At 29.2% G+C, this 23,698-nt stretch overlaps 1 protein-coding gene across 4 annotated transcripts in view; it reads left to right on the top strand.

Moving 5' to 3' along the window:
• Positions 1-23,090, top strand: part of LOC136982981 (MOG interacting and ectopic P-granules protein 1-like) — a 46,015-nt gene extending 22,925 nt beyond the window's left edge. The window contains exons 1-2 of one of the 4 annotated variants that reach the window (XM_067279573.1): positions 2,823-3,474; positions 18,876-23,090. In XM_067279573.1, the coding sequence (XP_067135674.1) occupies positions 18,896-22,171 (3,276 nt within the window). In that variant the 5' untranslated portion in view covers positions 2,823-3,474; positions 18,876-18,895 and the 3' untranslated portion in view covers positions 22,172-23,090. Of the gene's footprint in view, positions 1-2,822; positions 3,571-10,874; positions 10,895-18,875 lie in introns of those variants that run through there. The other 3 variants (XM_067279570.1, XM_067279574.1, XM_067279571.1) reach the window with 3 other exon arrangements.
• The last annotated feature ends 608 nt before the right edge of the window (positions 23,091-23,698 follow it).

Genomic DNA, 23,698 nt, shown 5'->3' with positions numbered 1-23,698 from the left:
AGGCTATTTCTGAATATTTTGATTCAAAACCGAAATCATTTTACGAAGATGGGATTAAAAAGCTACCATCAAGATGGCAAGAAATTGTACAAAATAATGGTGAATACATTATAGATTGAAATAAAATTTAATTAAAATTTTTTGCTGCTTTTTTTGTAGATAAAAATATGCATGAACTTATGGACTGACCTGATATATTATCTCTTCATAATATGCAACTCTCTTGCTTCTTCTGGACATTTGACTTTCATACACATTTTTAGAAATGAATTATCTCTGTCTTTTCCTGTATATTAATGAATATTGTATCATTAATAAAAATATTTTAACATTTACTCAAGAAATTTGTTTTTGCTTTTAAAAATTTAAATAACTTTTTCATACTTAATGTAAAAAATATTTAACTAAAAAACATTTCCACATAACATCTCAAAATTTTCAAGTAATGCTAAAATTTATCCAGATCTTTGAAACGTTGAATTTTTTTTTTATTAGTTATTTTAATATATTAAACATTTATTAAAATAATAGAAAATTTATTCTTTAATTTTAATTTTTTCTTAATATTTTGTATTACTTGAAATTAATTTAATAAAAGTTTATATTTTTCGGAATATTAAGAACTTATATAATTGAATGGAAAAATTTATTACTTAAATTAAATTGATCAATTTATCTTTATCTGTATTAAAATAGACCATGAGATAAATTTGTTTTTGATAAAAACAATAATTTAAAATAATGCATATTCTCTTTTCTCTCATTAGTTATTAGTTTGTATTAATAATAATACTGAAAAAAATACAAAATGATCATAGAATGATAACATTGAGAGATCATTATTTGTATTTTGATATCAATGCACCAAAAAGAAAAATTTACCATTAGTTTAAATATAGGAAAATTCTAAAATGTAAAAAATTTCCCAAAATAAGAGTTGAATTAAATTTTTCATTTTCATCATAATTTTTTTGCCAACTAAGCAAATATTTTAATAATGAATCATAAGATTGTATGTCTGTTGCTAAACTATTTAGTGAAATTTTTTCAATATGAAAGCAAAAAATATTATTATAGTAATAATTCTGATGCTTTTATCATGTTACAAGAGAACTAATTTTAATTTTCGATAAATACATTAAAAGCATTTAAATGCATAATAATTGTTATGTATATTCAGACACTATACTCTACACTAAAAATATACCAATGTATATGTTAATTTGCATAGAATATTGCTTTGTAAGTTCAATTTTTGGAATGTTTAGGAATAAAATTTCTGTTTTGTATGTCTAAACAGAAATAGAAATCAATTGAAAGAAATTCAAATAATATCATTCAGTTACAAAGTTTATCTTGTGAGTAATGAATTTTTTTATAGTTAATATCCAACTAATAGAATAAAATAATAATATTAAATTGGCTGAAAAATCTTTTTAATACATTTCAGAATGTTTTTGAGACTATATTTCTTATAAGCAGTGAAAAATTATTGTAAAATTCTATTAAATATATTCTCTCTCTTGATGACCATATAAAGAAATTCCTATATTTCCAGTTTCTATAACAGTCCCATAATTATATATATTATATTTTCATATATAAGTTTTTTTGGTATAACTTGTTACTGTTGTTTACTGATATAATAATAAATAATTCATTGATTATGGAGATGTTTTGATGAAAATGAAAAAGTTTTGAGAGATTCTTTAATTATTAACATAATAATACGTATTACTTAATAATACATAATAATAATATATTATGTAAATGATGTTTTTTTAATATAGTATCATTTCCGAATTTTATTTATTGGCTGTTCTAAATAATTTATTTGTGAAACATCTTTTATAAATTAATTCTTTTATCATTAGCCCCAAAACTTGACCAGATTCCAAAATGTTTACTTCTTGTCTACATGATATTTATTTTGAATGAAACTCCTTCGCAAATCTGTTAACACAGACAATTTTTTTTCAGCAAAATTAAGAAATAAATATTAAAATGTTTATTAGTAAAATATGAAAATTACATGTAACATGTAGATGTTTTCAATAAAACTTATTTTAAACAATAAATTCTCAAAAAAAAAAAAAAATACATTGCTTTCAGAATTTTGATAAAATAATTTAATGGTGATATAATTAATTTAAAACTTCTAATTGTCTGTTTTTATGTATAAATAATAAAGATAAATAATTTAAATGCAATTATGTTCTTTTTTATATATGTACAATACTTAAACCACATATCATATACATATATATTAATTTATGATGTAAAAATGATGTTTTTTCAAAATTCATTATTACAAAAAGTTCTTTAAAATTAAATACTGTAAGATCATTTTTTTCCTTTGATGTTTGTGAAGAATAATTCATTTTATTTTAAAAATTTATATTTTATTAATACTAAAGTTTTTTTACTTGTTTGCAATCATATTTTCTAATATATTTGTTTGATGGATTACATTTCAAAAAAAGAATTGTGTTTGAGTATTTTATTACAGTATTTGCTTGCTTAAGTCTGAGAGAAAAAAAAAATATATATATATTTTGCAGTTTTGATGCTTAAGAATATATTTATTTGAATTTTTTTAAATCAAGAAGAAATTTCAATACAGATTTGAGGTTTATGAAATTGGAGTTCGGGATTTTTGATATTTTTTTATTACCGACGATATAAAAAAATATAGTAGTATATTGACAAATTTAGTAGATAATTGAATTTTGATTTCCCACATTTAATTGACATTATAATGAAAAAATCATTTTTTAAAATATATAAATTGATTTTTGCATTAATATCCATGAATGCATTATAAGTCACCATCATATCACACTGTTTGATGAAATTTCTGCATCAAATGGTGTGATGTCTTATATAAACTGATAAGGTTCATAGGAAAGATTATTTCTGTTTTCTGAAATATGTGACAGTTGAAGAAAGAATTTTTTTTTCATCACAGTACTAGCACGAAAATTTTGGCATCCAAAGCTAAGTTTCATGTAATGAACAGTGATTGATTGCAATGGATTTTGTTGAAGCAAGAACATTGAAGAAAATATCCGAAATTTTTCAGAAGTATGCAAAAAGAAAACAGAGTATTGCAACAATCCCGAAACACCATGAAATTTTCAGCAATCCAGAAGAAAAGCCTATTGGTCGATGATAAGGCGCGGCATGAGGGGGGGAGTAATTTGACGACATGGCAACACATTATTGGCAAATGTGATTGGCTATGCTCTGTAAGTTCACGTGATGGCAACGGTGTGCTCCGATTCGTTTATTTACCAGAAATCTTTCGTGAAAAACCTCCGGGTCACGTGACGCTTAGTCGCCATCTTGCCATTCAACATTTTGTCAACTAAAGCCGAGAAGCGAGAGTAGATCGCGCTTAAAGTGATATTTGGTGCAAATTATCTTTCACTTTGACAACTGATTAAAAATCTCAACGCATTCATATAACGGCAGGTGAGACGATCATCGATTACCTTCGTCTGGGAGTATGGTTTAAACTGTTCAAATGACGCGCGATGGTTAAGGATAGTTTTCCCGCCGTACGTTAGGGTTAGTATCGATGTTGGCTTTATCCTCTTTTTTTTATTTTGTCAATTTATTCTATATATTTTATTAGTAAGTACTTAAATATGTATGAGATAATAGAACAAAGTACAAGAAATCATTCTCCGCTCCGATCGTTTATTTTTTTAATCATGTTTGTAAGTGGGGCAGGGTTGATCAAATATTCAACTAAGCCTAATCATAAATGGACTTGTTTCGTCTGCGTTTGACTTTTATGTCATTAATCTCGATTAGGAGCGAAATATAACTCAAAAATTGATTTGAAATTATTCACAAATACTCTAATGAAAGCGTATCCATAATTAAAATAAGTTGATGTGACACTTCAAATAAAAGTCAACTTATACTAATCTGAGATTGTTAGGATGAAATTGTCTGAAATGTTAAGTTGTTAACGTTATATTCACTTCTCTGTTAACATAATCTTGTCCTGTTCCTTTCAGAAAAGGTGTGATCATAATATAATTAAATGGGGAGTAATATATATCCACTTGTATAGTTGGAGTAGACATAATTATTTTTATTTTATCAAGAATTGAATGTTTAAGTGCATTTTATTACGTACAATTAATGATAATACATTAAAGTATACAAAAAGATTGATGCTTAATGAATTTGAACTATGTCTGTGATACACGCCTATGTACTGTACATAAAACTTTACACATATAGATTTAATATTTGTTATATTAAATCTAAAAGTGATTATAAAAGAATGTCAGAACAGTCACAATATGAACTTTTTGAATGCTTGCATAGCATAGTAAACTATGGATGATAGATTGATAAAAACAAGTACAAAGACTTATTTGAATATTTAAAAATGTTCAGATGTATGGTAGATGTTATAATATATGAAATTAAATAAATAATATAAGATAGAAAATTTGCAAAAAAGTACAAAAAATTTTATTAAACTTAATGTGATTAATACATTTAAAAATGGTTTGTAAAAGTGACATTTTAACATTCAAATCTAAGTAAAACTGGAGGAGTGGAAAAAAAGATTTGTTAGGGTAAGATTAGTTTATGCATGTAGATTCATCAATTAAAAGATTTTTTTTTTAAATCTTCAAATAGCTTTATTAGATCAAAAAATAAGCTACACAAATAGAGATTTGTGCTTTAATTTCCATATTCAATAAATGTAATTAAATTATGAAATCCTGAGTTTATTAATAAAAAGCAGCATTGTTACATCAACAAGGAAGTCTTCATTATTTAGTAATGGTGGATGCATGTTGCTCCTAATTGTTGTTTTTTTGAGCAATACACATGTTCATTCTTTGTGTATTGGCTCTGTTGCAAGTTTTCAATTATTGTGTTTATTTCAATTTGAGATGCACTTTTTTCCCAGGTTTTAGTATTTCTGAAAATAGGGTGTATTTTAGATTTGATATATGTCATAATTAGCACACACTAGTGCCATGTTCTTTGTCACTATTTCCATTTTGTCATTTTAATGATTTAATAAAATCTTTACAAATATTTGAAATAGCAAATACTTAAGAGGTCAGATTAGCTCAATTTCATTAGTCTATTACAATAACATCATAATTACATGGATGAAATCCCTGAAAAAGTAATGTAGCACTCATTCAAGAAATTTTGCACATCTAATGCTTTAAATAGCACTGAGGTGGATTGCATGTGGGACAATGTGAGTATCAAATTCTGTGCTGATTCAAAAGAGTCTTAACATGGTAAGTGAAAAGGTTTTCAATTTCAGTACCATGAAGGACTGCAATATTATTACTATCTTTTGTTAAATTAAAGTTGGAAGCCTTTTCACTTTCATGTTAGACTTCTGAATTAACGTGGAATTTGATGCTCACATCTTTCCATATGCAATTCACCCCAGTGCCATTTAAAGTATTGGAAATGCAACATTAACTTTTGCAACATGCAATTTTCTTGTCATTAATGGAAAAGTTAGGGATATGTCCTGAGTCTTAATTCAAACTATATACTGTATTCACTCAAATTTTTAAGATGCACTGTAATTTCTACTTACTCATCCAGAAATTTTTTTTTCTTTGAAAAAATAAATACTCAACAAATTTATATCAGTAGAATCAGTTCTGTTGATATAAGGTTCTCTTAAATTGTTTATTTTTTCAAAAGAAAAAAATCTGTGGGTGAATATGTAGAAATTAAGGTGCATGTTAGATTTAATGGCATCTTATTTAAGTACAGTATATAATTTGAATTAAAGGCTCAGGATATCTCTAATTTTTCCATTAATGATGATAAAGATTTCATATAAAGAAAGTCCAGATAATTCAAATTTTCTGTAAAGAATGATTTTAAATAGAAAGGTAAATTTTTAATTATATATATGGTTACATCTTTAAGACGTATTTACAATGAATTATATGAGTATTTGTTTATATAGCACAGAAAGTTAGTAGATAAATGAAGTAGGAATTATTTATCACAGAATGTTTATAAATTATTATTTATAATTAACAATACTGGATATTAGTGAAAAAACTAGCATTTGAGTTTCTATCACTCAATTAGATATTCATCAATTTATTCATTTATTCATTAGGTATCATTAATGATGTTGCATTTCTAAAAATGCAAATTTTTGATATAACACAAGTTATAAGTAGGTAGATCAGATAGATATATATACAGTTGGGTCCGCATAAGTCATCATAGGTATAACTCAACACCGTCAGTTAAGTAGTCAGTTTTCTGTGGTCCTGGCCGACCTACATAGGCATTAATGTTAAAAAACTCTGGTTTACTCAACACTGTTTAACTCGTCACCACTGGATAAATCGACATACTCTTGCTGTCCCACACTCGTTTAGATGTCTGATAAGTCGACTCCCCTCCTGAAAAAAATGAGTTCACACCGCACTGTGCGGTGTGAACTCATTTTTTTCAGGAGGGGAGTCGACTTATTAATTAAGGCATTTTTATTAATATGTATATATTAACATTTTATGTATTTTTATATATAAAAAAATAACAACATAAACAAAAAGAAAATATACAATCTATATCAACGTCACAGCAGAATCAGATTTTGCATTTTCTCACATCATGCGTTATTTGTAGCATGTTTCACATTTCTGTTAGAAATGAGTGTCCGAAAGCCAACAACACTTATGCTGAAGGAAAAATACGAACTTGTGTCTGAATTTGAATGTAAAAAAACTTTGCAAGCCAAATTTGTAAAACAACAAAAAAACATCCAAAAACAACATTGGTGGGAAACCTGAAGAAAAAAGAGAAAATTAAGAAACTTTTTCTTGGATTTTCATCGCAGCTGTTTCAAGTGCCAGAGAAAGTCGTTGTACAAAGATATCGAAGATGCTCTGATACGTTGGCTAAAGCAAATTCGTTCATCAAATCTTCCTGTTTCAGGACAGATACTGATACAAAAGGTGATGGAAATTGCTGGGGTACTTGGAGTAGAAATCAACTTTAGTGCCAGTGATGGATGGTCAGAGAGGTACAGTACATTGCACTACTGTATTTTCCTAATTGTAGTATTTTGGTTTTTTCAACTTCACTTTAGTCGTCGTATCAGATAATGCTCGGATATATATATATATATTCACCTGGCCAAGGAGACGGCTGGAGGCCCATTTGTAATGGAGACAGTAAAACCTCTGGCTAGTTACCTAAAGGTACTCTATTGCAAAGATTGATGATGTACTGGCAAGAGTGCTGGAACCTAAGTACAATAGGTAGGTTTACCTATGCCTTTGTGCCTGAAGTTGGCCTAACCCCTAAAAGTAATTGTAATTGGTTACTGATCCAAGTCCTCGCTGGGTATGGGCAATCTTCCCATTTCAAGTCCAAATTTGGACAAGGAGATGGTTGTTGCATCTGTGGGTGCCCATGTGGAGATGTGTGGCATTATGTACTTGAGTGTCCCCTTACAGATGACTTCCGGAGGAGGGCTGACCACATCTGGGAGTTTGATTGCCAGAGCCAGAGTACTCTTTGGTCTGACTATTATGTTCAAGTCTCCCAGTAATCACTGGATCATATACCAATGATTAAAATACACTCTCTGGAATCTCTGTAGTGCAATTTGGCAGAGCAAGGGCTTAGTAGAGTTGTTAAGATATGTATGTATATGAGTAATCTTATAGACTTTTGTTAATTTATTAAAGTTTTATATGTTCTGGATGCTTAGATTTGAGATATGAGTAGTAACACAAATGTGTTGAGAACATCACGTGTTATCAACTTCAATGGATGGTCTCTCTGAACAAGTTGATATTACATGATGTTCTCAACAAATTTGTGTACACACACAACTCAAAATTAGGCATCTTACAATTTTTTGTTGATATCATTGTGCAATTTTATTAGAGTAATGTATTTTCTATTTTAGATACAGGGTATAAGTGGAAGATTACATCTGTAAAATTGCATCAACTTATTTCTTATCTCTAAAAAGGGAATGAGTTACAAAAAAATTTCATAAATTGTTAGATAATATTCAATTTTGTAATGCATTGTAAAGAGATATAGATAGGGATGTGATAGAATCAAATTCTGCAAATAAGTTACAAGTTATCTCTCTCAAAAAAATCAGTCAGTGCAGATGTAAAGATGCATATTAACAGGATGAGACAAAAATATCTGGACTGGGTTTAAAGCATCATAACTTTTGAACTCAAAAGGATTTTAAAATCTTTCCACCAAAAATTACATCAATACACATGCTCAGTGTGTAAACTTTGAACATTTATGAGCCAGTTTGGAAAAACAGCTTCAAAAGCAAATATATTAGGAGAGCATGTTGTTTAAATGTACAAAAATAAAGCAAACCACTCAAAAAAAAAAAAGTTGTGGTGGAGCATCTTTTAGCTGCATTTGGCTGAAATCCCAACGCAGTGAAGATGGTGCATTTGCTTAGGATGACAAGAAGTACTTTTCTCTTTCCAGGTTGCAAATGCCAGGAAATGAAATTTACTATGCAATGAAAATCAAGCACTTTCTTAAAGTACAAATTTAAGAAATTTAAAGAAAAAGTCATGCTTTACATTGTCATTTTACCAGTAGATGTTTTGAAGCCATTTTTTTAAGAAGGGATCTCTTGCAATTGATGCTGACAGATACCAAACTTAATGTCTAAAGATAATCCCTTTTCTTAAGAAGATACTTCTTAATCAAAATGATGAATTCATCTCTTGGCTTGACATAGCTTCATCTCACTTATCAAATTTGGTCTTGGAGTTACTCAAAGCAAAACCATAATACCTTTTGTACAAAAATAACATAATCTATCAAGTCTGCCACAATGACAGCCAACTGAGGATTTCTTTGAATATTTGGCACAAATAGTATACAAGAAAGATTGATGAGCAAAAATACCACAACTGATCCAAAGAATTAGACTTTCACTTTAAAAATTTGATGTGAAGGCCATACAAAGTTGTGTCAATCAAAATGAACTTAGTATGTTGCCATCCAAGGGCCATCTGATTGTGTTTATTAATTCTATACTATTGTAAATAAAATTTCTTTTAAACTGATATATAATATTTAATAGTTTAATTTTTTGATAAAATATTTATTTCTAAAGTAATCTAATGACAAAGCATTATTTACTATAAATAAAACTCATGAGCTTGTGCTTTGCACTTAGTTGTGAAAATTGTTAAGTCACTAACATATTCAGTCCACACCTAGGACCTTTGTCAGGTAAAATGTCAAAAAAATCCAGTTTTGGTGTTTGGTGTTAGTGTTCTAGTTTGGAATGCATATGTGATTCCAATGTATTTGAGTTTCAAACATTTTCTTTTTTAGAAAGTTTACTTTTGCTATCCAATCAGGTGTACCTATGTTATCTATCAATTTTAAGGACCCCAAAAAAAAACTGAGGCATGGCAAGCTATATATAGCAAACAACATAGGCACATCAGTCTGATGTGGTATGTGGCAAACTTAACCATTTCTTGCCATGTCTCATTCAGATGAGGACCTACTTGTCATCTGTGCCATTTGTTTATCTATATTTTATGATACCTTTTTAATATTTATTTGCATATATGTGCACTATAAAACCTATTCATTATGATTCTGTACAGAATCTTTTGACTTAAACTGACAATAGAAGGTTTCACTAAATATCAACAAATATAGTGCAGTCTTTACCCTATGTCCTAGGTGTTCATGTATCATAAGATTAAAGATAGACCTTTACAAATTTTCATTAGAATAGTGTTTCCTTATGCAGACTGCTGCTCTAAAAAAAAGCCACTAACATGATGCTTGAATGAATTGTTCTACTTTCTAGTGCTCTGTTAACAGGACTCCTGCTAATGTAAAACAGTGGGAATGTCCTTATCTGATTCTCTGTTAAGTGGACTCTTGACTGTAGTTGATTAAACCATTCTATAATATCTTTAATTATACTGAAATGTGTTGTACATATATATATATATATATATATATATATATATGTATGTACAACACATTACATTGGAACCTCACTTAACGAGCATAATTCATTCAGAGTAATGCCACGCCTTACTTGTAATGTGAAACACTTGTTAAGCAAAACAATTTTTCCCATAGAAATTAATGTAAAATACAATAATGCGTTCCACATCGAAAAAATGCTTAAATGTTTTATGTATAACGTTTACTAAAAAAAAATTGTACAATATACATCCATTAAGGAGTGTGAATCATCATCATCATCTTTTCTTCTAGCATCAAATGAACCATCCTGGAATGAGAATTCGGTTTACAGAAACAAACCAACTAACAAACTCACAGCTAATATGTTTGATAAACACACGAAGCGATATGCCAAATTCTTGGGTTATGTAAAGGCTATAATTAAATATTAGAAATTAATTAATTTGACTAGAGCAGTGGTTCCCAACCGGTGTTCCGCAAGCATCTCCCAAGTGTTCTGCAGATTTAGTCGCAAATCGGAAAGTGTACAATCGTATTCGAGCCGCCGAATATCAAAAAATTAAAATCATAAAATTTTCATAAACTTAAATATATATGTACGACTCGTACTTATGGAGTGTACTACTGTTTCGAATAAGATAAAGGCAATGATAAAAACTGAATGAAATATGTAAAAAACATCAGGCACAAGTTTCCCATTAAAGTTATTTAGGTATATTTTTTCCTGTCTTAGAATTGGCGTTAATAATATGAGTAGAGATTTTGAATTATAACTGCTCAATTCTAATAAAATAACTGATGACAAGCTTATGTATTTCATATTAATTTAGGTAAGTGTTCCGCTAAAGAAAATTGCTCACAAAAGTGTTCCGCATCCTAGAAAAGGTTGGGAACCACTGGACTAGAGGTAGGCAATTATGTTTTCATCTCGTATTAAATTTAATAATTATAAATAGTTAATTTTTAATTCAGACTTTTCTAAAATTTAATTTGGAATCGGTTATTAAATTCAATGACCCAAGAATTTGGCATATCGTTTGGCGTGTTTATTATATAACGGGCTATGGTTGTTGAAGTTTATAAGTAATGTGTGTGAACACAAGCGACACTAAGATGCTAGCGGAATGAGTGCTAAACACAGACTGATGGAGCATGCTGCATGTGCACAATTTGGGACTTCCTCTCTCCTCATCACTTGTTATGCGAAACATCGCTCGTTAAGCAAGGCAAATTTTTACAATTTGTTTTGCTCGTTATGCGAAATACCTCTGTGCAAGGTGCTTGTTAAGCGAGGTTCCACTGTATATAAAAAATCCAGCAATGAGTTGCTTAACTTTCCTGGTAACATTTAAAACAGCATGCATGGTGCCATCTATAAAAAATTTTTAATAATAATAATAATTTTTATTAAATGGCAAAAAGTTTTTATTATTAAAACTTTTTGCCATTTAATAAATTTTTATTAAAAAAATTGTAAATGCTAATAATGAGAAATCATCATTAGTTTAGTCCTGCTCAAAATGACACATGACCCCTTTTATCTCCTCATTCCTTGGCCTTTAACAACCAAAATTTAATAGCATCAATTTCTGTAATATACAAACCTTACTGCAAAATTTCAGAAATTTTTGAAAAAAGTACAGGAGTTAAGCTTAAAGGTAGGTGAACAAAATCAGGGCTCATACAGGGGAGGAAGAAGAAAATTTTTTTTGCATTTCTTGACATTTCAAGGTTTCCTGAGTCCAAAAATGTAATCTTGGGGGGAGTTATTTTTTGTTGGATTGCCATACTCTGTTATATATAACATGTAGGAAAATAAAAGTAAACGATCAGAAAATTACCAGAAATATCTAAAATCTTGAAGACAAAATATTTCTATATTCTAAGCATCAAAGCTTAATACTGAATGCCTGTATGACTCACAAATGATTAAGTTCATTTCCCTGCTTGAACTTTTTGTTTTATCTTAATAATTTTTATTACAACTTTCTTTATTTACATATGTTTGGTTATGGAGGCTGACAAGCTGCTATAAGATTTTCCATTCTGCTTCAGTCAGAGACAAAGCCTATTATTATTACTATTACATAAAGTCTTGTTTTTCAGAAAAAAATTAAATATAACTATAATTTATCATTTTCATCCAAAAAAATAGCTAAGAGAATTTTAGTGACTTATTTTAATTTCAAAATATTTAGAAAAAGGGCTCGGAATCTAAGATTATAATCAGTAGATTTTATGTATCTCTCATAAAAATCAATACTGGCTTAGAAATTAAACAAAAATGAATGGAAATTTTTATTTTTAGAAATGAATGAAATCTTATTATCTAAGTTTTTTGATATTTTCAATGAATTTACTGACTTACATATTTTATTTTATCTAAATATAAAATTACTTGTCCTGACTGACTGACAGTGATTGATTCGTCATTGCCCAGAGCAAACTGCTGAACTGAAAGTGGCGAAATTTGGTACACAGTTAGGGGGTACGTCATGAAAATGCACACTAAGAAGAGATTTTTCGAAATTCCCCTGCGGGGAGGAGAGGGAGAGGATTAAGGCTTAACCTGAAGAACGGCTTCTGCTGTACTATTTTAGATGCAATTTTTTGTTTTCAATTATGTTTAGTCTTCATTGAGTTATATTTTTTGAGCACTTATGTATATTAAATTGATAACATTTAAGACATTGTTATAAATATTTCTATATATTTTGATTTTTTGATCAAATGTTCGAATCATTTTAAATTCGAATTTGTTATTGCATATTGGTTCGATTATAGAATGATTGTAAACGTTCCAAAAAATTGATCAGGTTGAAAACATTCATTTGAAGCAGTAAAGTGATTCTCAGCAATAAGGGGTATGTGTTATATAACAATTACTATGGTTGTTGAAGGTTACTGTTGATAGTAATAACTTAATTTCCAAACAAACAGTATTTACCAAATCATCCAAATCATTTGCCCAAGCAATGCTGGGGTCATTTGCTAGTGTAATTAATAATTACTGTTAATTTGATGCCAAACTTTACCAGTAAAAAATAACAAAATAAAGAAAATATTATTTAATATAATTAAACATTTACACTCCATTTTCATTTATTGGTCTTTATTTGTTGTATAAACATTCATTATAAAATTAAATTTCAATGTTTAATTTTAAACATTTTTATTTGTGATTCAATGTTTGATATTGTACTTTGTTTCCTTAACTTTATAACAATTAACAAATAAAAACTAAATTTATTGTGTGCTTTTTCAAAATATTTTAAGACAAAATATTTTACTACCAAAAATCCTGATTGAAATTTTAATGAATCAAGAAAAGTACACATTTATATATCTAAAATTTAAGATGATGTCTTTGTTATTGAATGAAAATGATAATCAGGCATTTAAATGTTGATACATGTATACCTTGAGTTACGTCATTCTCGATTATATGTCATTTGTCAAAAAAGTATATGGAAAAATAAAAATCAAGTTTAAGTCATTTTATTTGACTTTACATCCATCCGCCACAAATATTGAAGTCGTAATATCACTAGAAAAGTGTTAAAAGCACATAAAATCATATTAAAATATGTACATTTACAGTAAATATTAATATCATAAATCTTAGAGAATGAAACATGAAAACATCTGTGTTTGTGTTGTCGTCTTATTTAGCGGTCTTTAAGTGCTCATTATTGTTTACGATAAGCGGTCTTTAAGTGCTCACGATAGTTCCAGTAGCTACCATTTGGCATTGTTGTCAGCGCCACTCCATATTGGTAAATTTAACATAAATTAGTTTATTTTCTACTAGCACAAAATAATTTTAATAACTGTATTTGTTATTTAACCTTAAAAAACCATCTTGTTTTATAATGTCTTAGAGAAACCACATTTACAAATAGAGAGTCTGCGGTGTACTGTAAACATCACCAAATTGTAAACACGTACATTTACAAGTATGTACTGTATGTACATGTATTTGTAAATTTAGATTACTTTTTTCTATACTATATTAAAAACTAAAATTTGTTTGTTTGTAAGCTTAAATTAGATTCTTATTAACCATATATTATTAAAAATGCATTTATAAATAAAATACAGAACTGGGAATGGTAATTTGTGGTTTAGCCTAATGACAAGTAAATTAGACTTACGTCGCCTCTCCTGAAACCAATTACTGACATAAGGTGAGGTCTACCTGTACTTCGAAAATCATTTGAACCAGATAAACTCAAAAATAAATAAAATCAAAAACTTTTTAATGTTTGTTATCGTATTTGTTAATAAGTGAATAAATGTTTTCTCAGTAAAATAAGGTATTTGAGAAGTAATCCTTTGATTTTATTTTAAAAAATTTCTGAACTATTTTTTAGTTTTATCTTCAGTTTCTTAATCATACTTCAAATATGTTATGTTAAGAGACAACTTCAAACAATTTTTAATGTAATTGAAAAAATTTACTTCATTTTCTGACACTATAATAATAATAATAATTGTTTTTTACTAATAATTATAATTTATCAAAGTTTTAATAAAGAAAAATGAGTTAGATTAAGATGATGATGTAAAACTAATTTATAGAGAGAAGGAAATAAAATAATAATTAAGAACTGGATTTTTAGATGCTAAAAAGTGCATTTTATGTGCATATTATATGCTCTAAAAACCTGAAAATGTGCATTTTGTATTCTACCACATATTCTTTAAACAATGTTCAATTTTTCCACAGTATCTCGTATTTTTTACACTGGATTAGATTGCAGGTTGCTCAGACATTTTTCAATGATAGAAATGCACTCATGCAGTTGAAGTCCTTGCTTCTCCAGTTGTATAATGCTAGTCCTTAGAAATACCAGAGATCTAAAGACCTTTAGTTCTCAGCAAACTGATGCATCTTGCAAATGAGATGCAGTGCACTCTATAGCCATGGTCTTATCTTTGCAAATATGTGATAAAAAGCTCTTCAGCTGGTCCATGTATTCTCCAATGTAAATCATGAAATCTAACCAAGTTTTCCAGTGTGTAACAACAGGCTCAGAGAACAAAGTCCAGTTGAGTCGTTCCATAACTTTTGTCTGTAAGATGCCTTTACGAACACTTTCTTAACACATGCCACTAACTTGTCAACTTTAGGATAAGTATCTCAAATTTTTTGGCTACTCTTTTTAATCCATGGGCTAAACATATCACATGTAGAAATTTAGGAAACATTATGCTCAAATTCTGTCTTGCTTTGACCATATATGTGCTTGATCTGACAACAGTAAATGCATATTGTCATACTTTATTCATCAGGCCATAGAGTCTACAAAGAGTTAAGCACCAGCTGAGTTGTTATAACATTGTTTACTTTTTCAAGTATTTCCATATTCAAGAGTTTAGATGCCTTATATTCGTCTTCATAAAAAGCTCCAACTAGAACAGCAGTAACCATATTTTATTGCTCATCTATGGTTTCATCCACCGCCAACTATATCTGTTCATTTTCAAACTCATTTCATAACTTTCCCGACTTTGTCAGAAACATGTCTTCCCTGTATGACTTTCTCAACGTTGATTCATTGGAAATTGTCCTATGCATGTATTTCTCTAGAAATAATTTAAGTGTTGGGCATAATAGTTTAGAAAATGGAATTCCTGCTTCACACATTTCACAAAATTCAAAATTGAAGTTATTGTTTGGCACAGAATTAATCCCGTTTTTCTGTGATTGTGATAAAAAAATTGTTTACACTTATGCTCGGCATTTTTCCGCAATTTCATGTTGTTCTTGTGTTTAGCCATTTGCATGTGCTGTTGAATTTGAGATGTTATTGTGTTATAGGTTTTGAAATTATAATAGAAAAATAAACTTCTAAGTTAATGCATAATTAAATATTTTTGCAAAAGGAGATACTTGATATCAGTGTTAAATAAGTTTAAATTATTATTAGGAGATAGATCTTTTAGTATTATAATAATTTCTATTATTTTTTTATACATGTTCCAGAATTTAAAGCTTTTTGTTTGTATACTCAAAATGATTATGATGCATTAGCTATTTTACTAAAGTTATTTTTATTGAATGTATTTCCTTGACTATTTGGAATTTGTTATGATTTCAAGGACATATACCTTCTATATTGTTTCATTGTGGTATAAATGCTGTCAAGATTTATTGGTTGCTAGTATTATTATTATTATACTACAGTTAAAAATAGTAGACAGTTGATAGATTTGAACTTTTTGAAAATCAGGTCACTATTGTAACATCAAAACCAACTTATTTGATGAATCTGATATATTTAAAAAAACCTTTGACACTGGTTTAAAAATTACATTTGGTCATAAACTTTATTCAAAAATGGGACCTGTTGTTTTAATTTAATCGTGTGAAGTTTTTGTAAATAATTTTGAAATTTTCATGCTTTATGTTATGTCATCTATATTACATTTATATATCAAATTGCCATTACAGTTAACATCCATTACATTATCAGTTATAGTGTTCCTGTGCACCTGGAAAGTCAGGAAATTTGTCTCCTTGGCTGCCTTGTTGATTTTTTGCTGACAATATGTTTGACTGAGTGTAGATGGCTACCTGCAGACAGCAAGAAGTAATGTGGTGCAATACAACTTAAGAAAAGGATGCAGAATATTTTCAGGTCCCAAAGTTTTTCCCAAGAATACACACAATTCCCCAAAAATTTACAAGTACAAAAAATGATAAATAATACCATTTAAATTAAAATTATTTATCATTTTTTATTTTAATAATTTTGAGTGTGTAACAAGACAATTTCTGTTTTTTTCTAGTTTATTAATATTTTATAAAGTTAAGCAAATTTATTGAGAGAGAAATTTAATACAACACATACTTTTGCACATGGATTATACAGATATTTGTTAATGAATAATATATATATATATATTTTTTTTTTTTCAAAACCATGTAGATTTATGGTTGTGAATTAATAACAGAATAACTACTCTAATTTAATAAAACATTACATTTTATTTTTGTGAAACTGAGCACTAAGTTTTGGCTCTATAGAGGACTTATCACACATAAGTAGGTAGACATAAATTTATTATGATGATGGTATGCATTTTGGACATGTCTGTCTCTCTTCAGCTGTATTTGTTACAGTTTGGAAGGTTTACAGGTGCTTAAAAAATACATTCAATTTCGTTGATGCGTGGATGACATCATTTTTGGGATTTTACACAGATGTTATAATATGTTTTCTGTACATATGGCAACCAGAGATTAAAATTGTTGCTTAATGAAACTAATTGTGAAGTAAATACTATGGTAAAGAATGTAATACAAAATTATAAACAATATTACAGTAACAAAAGTAAGAGCTGTTTTAAGAAAGGTTATGTATATTTTTGCAGGCAGTCAGCTTGTACAATGTATTTTTAGTTTTAATAATTTGGCAATTTAAAAAATATATCTGTTAATTAGAAAAAATAAAGTTGGAGAAGCAATAGCATGTGTGCTTAGTAAGTGAAATGCTGTTTTATTTTGTCAGTGTCATACTGTAAGGAACTTAGTCAGTGAATTTGTTGTACAAAGTTTGAGGGAAAGGCATGGAATTCAAAACAGAAGTTTGAGTAGGAACTCAGCAGTTATGAATTTAATACAGGGTGGGCCAGCGAAAACGAAACGGCAGAGTGTTCGTGTTCGTCCATGCAAAGCGCTTGGACAGGTCGATTTTACTCTTGAGGGGACATCTTTTGCAATAAAGTTTTTGCGATTCTGAATATTAACTAAACAAACATTTTTTTCGAAATAAATGCTTGTTTAGTTAATACAAAATAAATGAGTTTTTAAAATTTTTTGTTGTCTGTTGTATTCAGAATCGCAAAAACTTTATTGCAAAAGATGTCCCCTCGAGAGTAAAATCGACCTGTCCAAGCGCTTTGCTTGGACGAACACGAACACTCTGCCGTTTCGTTTTCGCTGGCCCACCCTGTATATGATATGATACATGATAAATTTGCCAAATTATGTTTACAATAATAATAAATCTTGTAAGTTTACAATACTTATAAGATCTCTTTGTTTATTATAGAAGGTATCTGTCACGAATCCAAATAATAATAATTGTGTGGCTAAGTCTTGATATAGACCTTTATTAAGCAAAGAGAGAAAGTGAATTTCAAACCAGAGGGAAAATGTCTGTTTTGAGAACTGGATGATGTATTGGAAAAAGTACAACTATTAAGTTTAGAAAAGAACTGAAGATAGATAGCTAGTGATAGGAACAAGTAGAGGCGTATATTATTGTCATTATGTGGTTGTTAAGCTTAAATGTGTAGGTAGGTTATATTTCAAGGTCATTTGTTTATAAAGATATAATAGAGAGAAAAATCCTATGCAAACTGGACTGTTCTGTAATATGAAAAACACTACAAAAATTTCAATCCTTCCAGTAACAATGTTTTCAATCTCCTAAGGTTGGCATTCATACCTTTGCACTCCTGATTGGTTCAGTCATATAACCTGTTTGAATTTTAACAATATAAATTTGAATTCTGCAGATGTCCTGTTTGATACATTCCATTACAGAACTTGGATCTTTAAACTAGAGGCAGACCTCAGGAGGAGGTCAAAATCTTTTATTTCATTAAAATGTTATATTGCTGGAAGGACTTTGATTTCTTATAGTATATTTTGATATAATAATTTACATACATTTTAGATAAAACATTTTTGTTTATTATCTTCAAGAAATATATTGATTTATGATAAACAATAGTAATCAGTAATCTGCAATAGTATTTTTTTATCCTGAAATATTCTTTACATAAAATAAGATACTATTTTATATTGTATTTTAACATAAAGGATATATTTTGTTTGATGGTAAAGAATAATTTGGTCTTCATTTTTTTTACAGCTTCCAAGGCTTCATAGAAAATGAGCTGTGCTGACTCAGAAGTGACATCCACTCTGAGCAGCCACAGAAATGATCATGAATCATCACATAATCAAGTTAATGCAGAAACTCGGGACTCTTCTGGACCTTGTATCGATTTTCAACCTGATGAAAGATGGCACATTGAAGAAGATGATGATGAATCTAAACCTCAACAGACAAAATTTCAAGAAAACTCAAAGATGGATAAAAATGAATCCAACAAAACTTGTAAATGTTTTTTAATAGAACCAAATTGTAAGTGCAAAATAAATGATTGTATCTCAGAAGATTTGAATAGCAAATGTGCCTTTGGAAATGGTAAAGTTCCTGTGTTGTTACAAGATGTCTCTGAAGAATCAATGAAGTTTAATGGAGATGTTGATAAACAATTTGAAACTAACATATCAACATCAGAAGGTAAAAAAATGTTATCTGATAACACACAACCATCAGTTATTACTGTTAATGTGAAATCTTCAATTACTGTTGAAAATGAGAAAATGCCTTCTGAAATTGAAAAACCATCATGTCAAAATTCAATAACCATCTCTGAAATTAATGACACAAAATGTAAAACAGTTGAAAATGATTTAAAACTTAATAAAAAATCTAAATCCAGAGAAAAGCAGACATCTGACAATGCTGAAAAACAGTCTGAAATGAATGAAAAATCTACCAAAACTGATTCAAAATCTGAAGTTGAAAGTGAAAATGAAGAGTTTCCATCTCATAGCTTAGCTCCTTCAATATCTGACAATTCCAATCAAAGTGAAAATATTTCTGATTCTGGAAAAGATCCTTTGAATGAAGAATCATCAAGCAATCTTAGTGCAATTAATTCTCATGAAGAGTCAACTAATGTAATGTCTGTTGAAAATGCATTGCCAAATGTTCTTTCTGAGGATTTCAAATCAGAGAAAAGGACATTTGACAGCAATAACAATAATAAGCATTTTAGAGAATCTGATAAATTAGAAAATGAAGCTTTAGATACAAATACTTCATGTGATAAAGAGAATGAATCACCTAAAATGGAGATAAGTGATGATTTAAAGAATGAAACTAAACTTCCAGATGGTTTTGACAAATATATAAAAGTAGGTAAGTATGTTCCTGTGAAAATACCTAAAAAAGATTTCTCACTGGGAGAGAACGAAGCTGTATTAGAGTGTCCTTCATTAGTTACCCCTCTTCTGTTATTAAAAGAACCTCCACAGTTTAATTTGCCTAAAGGAAAAGGCAACTCTTCACATACTTCTAAACAAATTTTTCATGCAAAAGATTATTTTAATTCAACCACAGGAAAACTGTTAATGAGCTTAGGTCTTAGTAGAGTTAAAGAATGGTATCATAAAGATATGATTAGATTAAAAGAAAGGCAAATGAAGAGAGATGGTAAAAGTAAAATTTTGAAAGACAATCAAGAGAGACACGAGGAGGCTTATTTGGCTGCAAAACGAGCAAACCGACCTTTCAGTTTTCCCGTGATGAGATGTGAACTTTGTCCATTCAATACAGATTCAGAAATTGTTTTGGAAGGTCATAATTTAATGCCACACATCACATCAAGAAGAGAATTCAGGTGCAGTTATTGTGCCTTTCTAACAAGAGATGCAAAATCCATCATGTTTCACTATGAAGCAATACATAATAAACAAGCTGTTTTAGAACCTCCTGCACAATTTTATGAATGTCCTTTTTGTTCATTTGAAAGTAATTTGAAGACTAAAGCAAATAGTCATGTAAACAGATGTCAAAAAAATTTCATATATATCCGAAATCAAGCTCCTGCAGATTTTGATTTTCCAGGTTTGACAGCAAAACTTGTCAATATGACAGATATAAAAAATTATGAATTACAACTTACATCATCTAAATCAAATACTTGGACAGATAAAGGTCAAAAGGGACTTTATTCTAGAAATCTTCAAGGTACTTCTGTTAAAGGATCTAGACAGCTAATGCCAGCAAATAACATGTCATCAGGTATTCCATTATATCAACAATTAGCCTCATCCACTTTGTCTGACACTGCAAATTCAAATGCTGCAATACATAAACAAAATCAGCAAATTGTTCCAGGTATACATCTTCCATCTGGTCTAGTTATAACTAGACCCAAAACACCCTCCAGCAATCGTCTTGGTCGTCCTCCTCAAAGCTCCATTTCTGTTTCTGTTCCTTCTCGTCAAATTTATCAGGTTGTCAATGCCTCTGGTCAAGTAGTACCATATTTGGATAAAAAATCTTTAAATTCTCAATTACCTGGTTGGTTAACATCAGTTGGTACAACTGTAACACCTACAAATTCTGGATCACAAGCTGTTGCATTATTCCATAATATTGCATCAGGAGGAACAGAAAATTCCAGTATTCCAGCTGGTCCTAAAGCAGTTGTTTCTGTCCATCAGATTTCACTTGGTGGTTCTCAACTTCTAAGATTGCAAGGTCCATATCCACCTCAAGGGGCAAAAGCTAATACACCTCTCAGTAACATTTTAGCAGGGAGTAGATTTGTCATCTGTGAAATCTGTGATGGTTATATAAAAGATCTAGATCAGCTTCGGATTCACATGCAGCTCATTCACAAAGTAAAAATTCATCCCAAAATGCTAGCTAGTCGACCACCTTTAAATTGTCAAAAATGTCAATGGAGATTTTTTACGGATCAAGGGTTAGAGAGACATCTTTTAGGAGCTCATGGATTGGTTACTTCAAACATGCAAGATATGGCCAACAAAAGCCAGGATAGTGGAAGATGTACAATTTGTGGTGGTGTATATGCTTGTAAACTGGTAGCACACATGAGTCAGGTTCATAAAGTCATATTAAAACCAGCACACCTTTCATATAAATGTACTGTGTGTACTGCAACTTTCAATCTATACAAACTATTTGAGAATCACGTGTACACTGCTCACAGTGGTGCCATGAAAAGATCAATGGATGACACTTCTCGGCGACCACAAAAGAAACCTGCAGTTTCACAAGTTGCTCGCAAAGGTATGTCTCAGGTAACAAAGGTAGCATCAACAGAACCTTCCTCAGATGAAGATGCATCAAGTGAAGAACAAACAAAACAGTGCACTGAATGTGGTATTGAAACAGGGAATCTGTTATCTCATTTAAGTGAAAAACATATTAAAAAGTGCTTTGTAAAACTTTGTAGGATTGAAAAGTGTGAAAAGTGTCTTTGTTCATTTGATGGATTAGTTGTGCTCCATACCTCAGATTTTGGATTGGATGAAGATGATGATGATCTAGATGAGGACTAAATCAACTTTAAAAATAGTAAAAGTTAAAAATATATAAATATAAATATATATAATACTTTTAAACATGCAAGAATTTTGTGTGCATGATTAATGTGTAAGGATTAAAAACATTGATAATTCGTAATGTTGCTATGCACTTTTAAATTTTGTTTGTATAGCAACATTATCATATGATTCAGTCCCATTTGTGTGTAGAAATACTTGCTGTCTGGCCAATGGTAAAAAGACACATTTTGCAGAGATGTTCATGGAAGATATCATGCTAAGAACAAGTAGAATTTTATATGGTAAATTTGAATACTGCAGTAGTTTCCATGTACGTTCGTTATATTATAATGGGAATATAATTTGTTTTTTTGAGAGGTTTAATAGTTTTATCAACACTAGTATTAAAGCAACAACTGGGTTATATTATTGTAATGAGATATTGGCCGTTGATTTCATAAATTTATATGAAATTGTAAGAAGTATTAGTAAACATAAGAAAGAATATTGATATTTAATGCTTCAATGTGATTTCTATAATTGCTATTAATTTCACAATTGAAAAAGAATTGTTGTGTTAATATTGAATTTTTTATTATTATTTAGTTTTATAGATGGAAAGCATTTCTTGATATGAATTCAAATATTTCGAGTTTGTTAGGCAGTTTCTGAATGGTAAAGTTGCTGTATCCTTTGTATGTCCAACATATTTAAAACCAAATGAAAGTCATTTAAAAAAACACTGTAGATGCCTGTGTATTTCCATCAAAATGTAAATTTGGTGTATATGGAACTTTCAGCTGGTAATCTTAATAATACTGATGGTAATTGAAATTAGACAGTTCATTGGTGTAAATATGTTCCCTGGAATTTACATGTTGGAATCTTTTTCAGCAATGTGACATACCATTAAAATTCTAATTTCATTATTTGATTTTGTGTTATTAATTTAGTTTTAAAAAGTAACAAATAAACATTTACATGTAAAATTTATAAGGAGAAACTTCATTGAAAGAATTATTTGAAAATTTAGAAACTGCTAAATGCATTTTATCAAGGAGTAAGAACTAATTTATGGATTTGGTTAGAATTATCTGTATTCATATATGGCTATTTTTAATTCTTTTGCTAAGCTTCTTAATGATAACCAAAAAATATAAGCTAGTCATTTACAAGAATTTCCTAATTTACATGCTAATTCAAGATACATGTATAATAGTGGACCAAATGTCCAGCAAGCTTGGAACCAGATGAGATTCAGCTTCCTGGACACAAGCTAAATATATACTTTGAATATTAAATAAACAATGGAAAGCACATAATGAAACTTTTTAATATACCATATGCTACACACTGGAACCAGCATCATTCAACATGTATTGTTTGGAAAACAACAGCATGCCAGAAGTATATATGTATAAACAGTAGAAACTCAATTATCTGAAACAGTTTTTTTAAAGAAAACTAGAACATGTAACATTGTACTTACCGCAGAATATAATAGAAACCAAAATATTCAGGTAACTAGAAATTATTATCACT

This window comes from Centruroides vittatus, unplaced genomic scaffold (genome assembly GCF_030686945.1).
Source record: "Centruroides vittatus isolate TY-2023 unplaced genomic scaffold, ASM3068694v2 contig_875, whole genome shotgun sequence".
NCBI classification, from domain to species: Eukaryota; Metazoa; Arthropoda; class Arachnida; order Scorpiones; family Buthidae; genus Centruroides; species Centruroides vittatus.
This window is presented reverse-complemented; position numbering and strand designations above follow the sequence as displayed.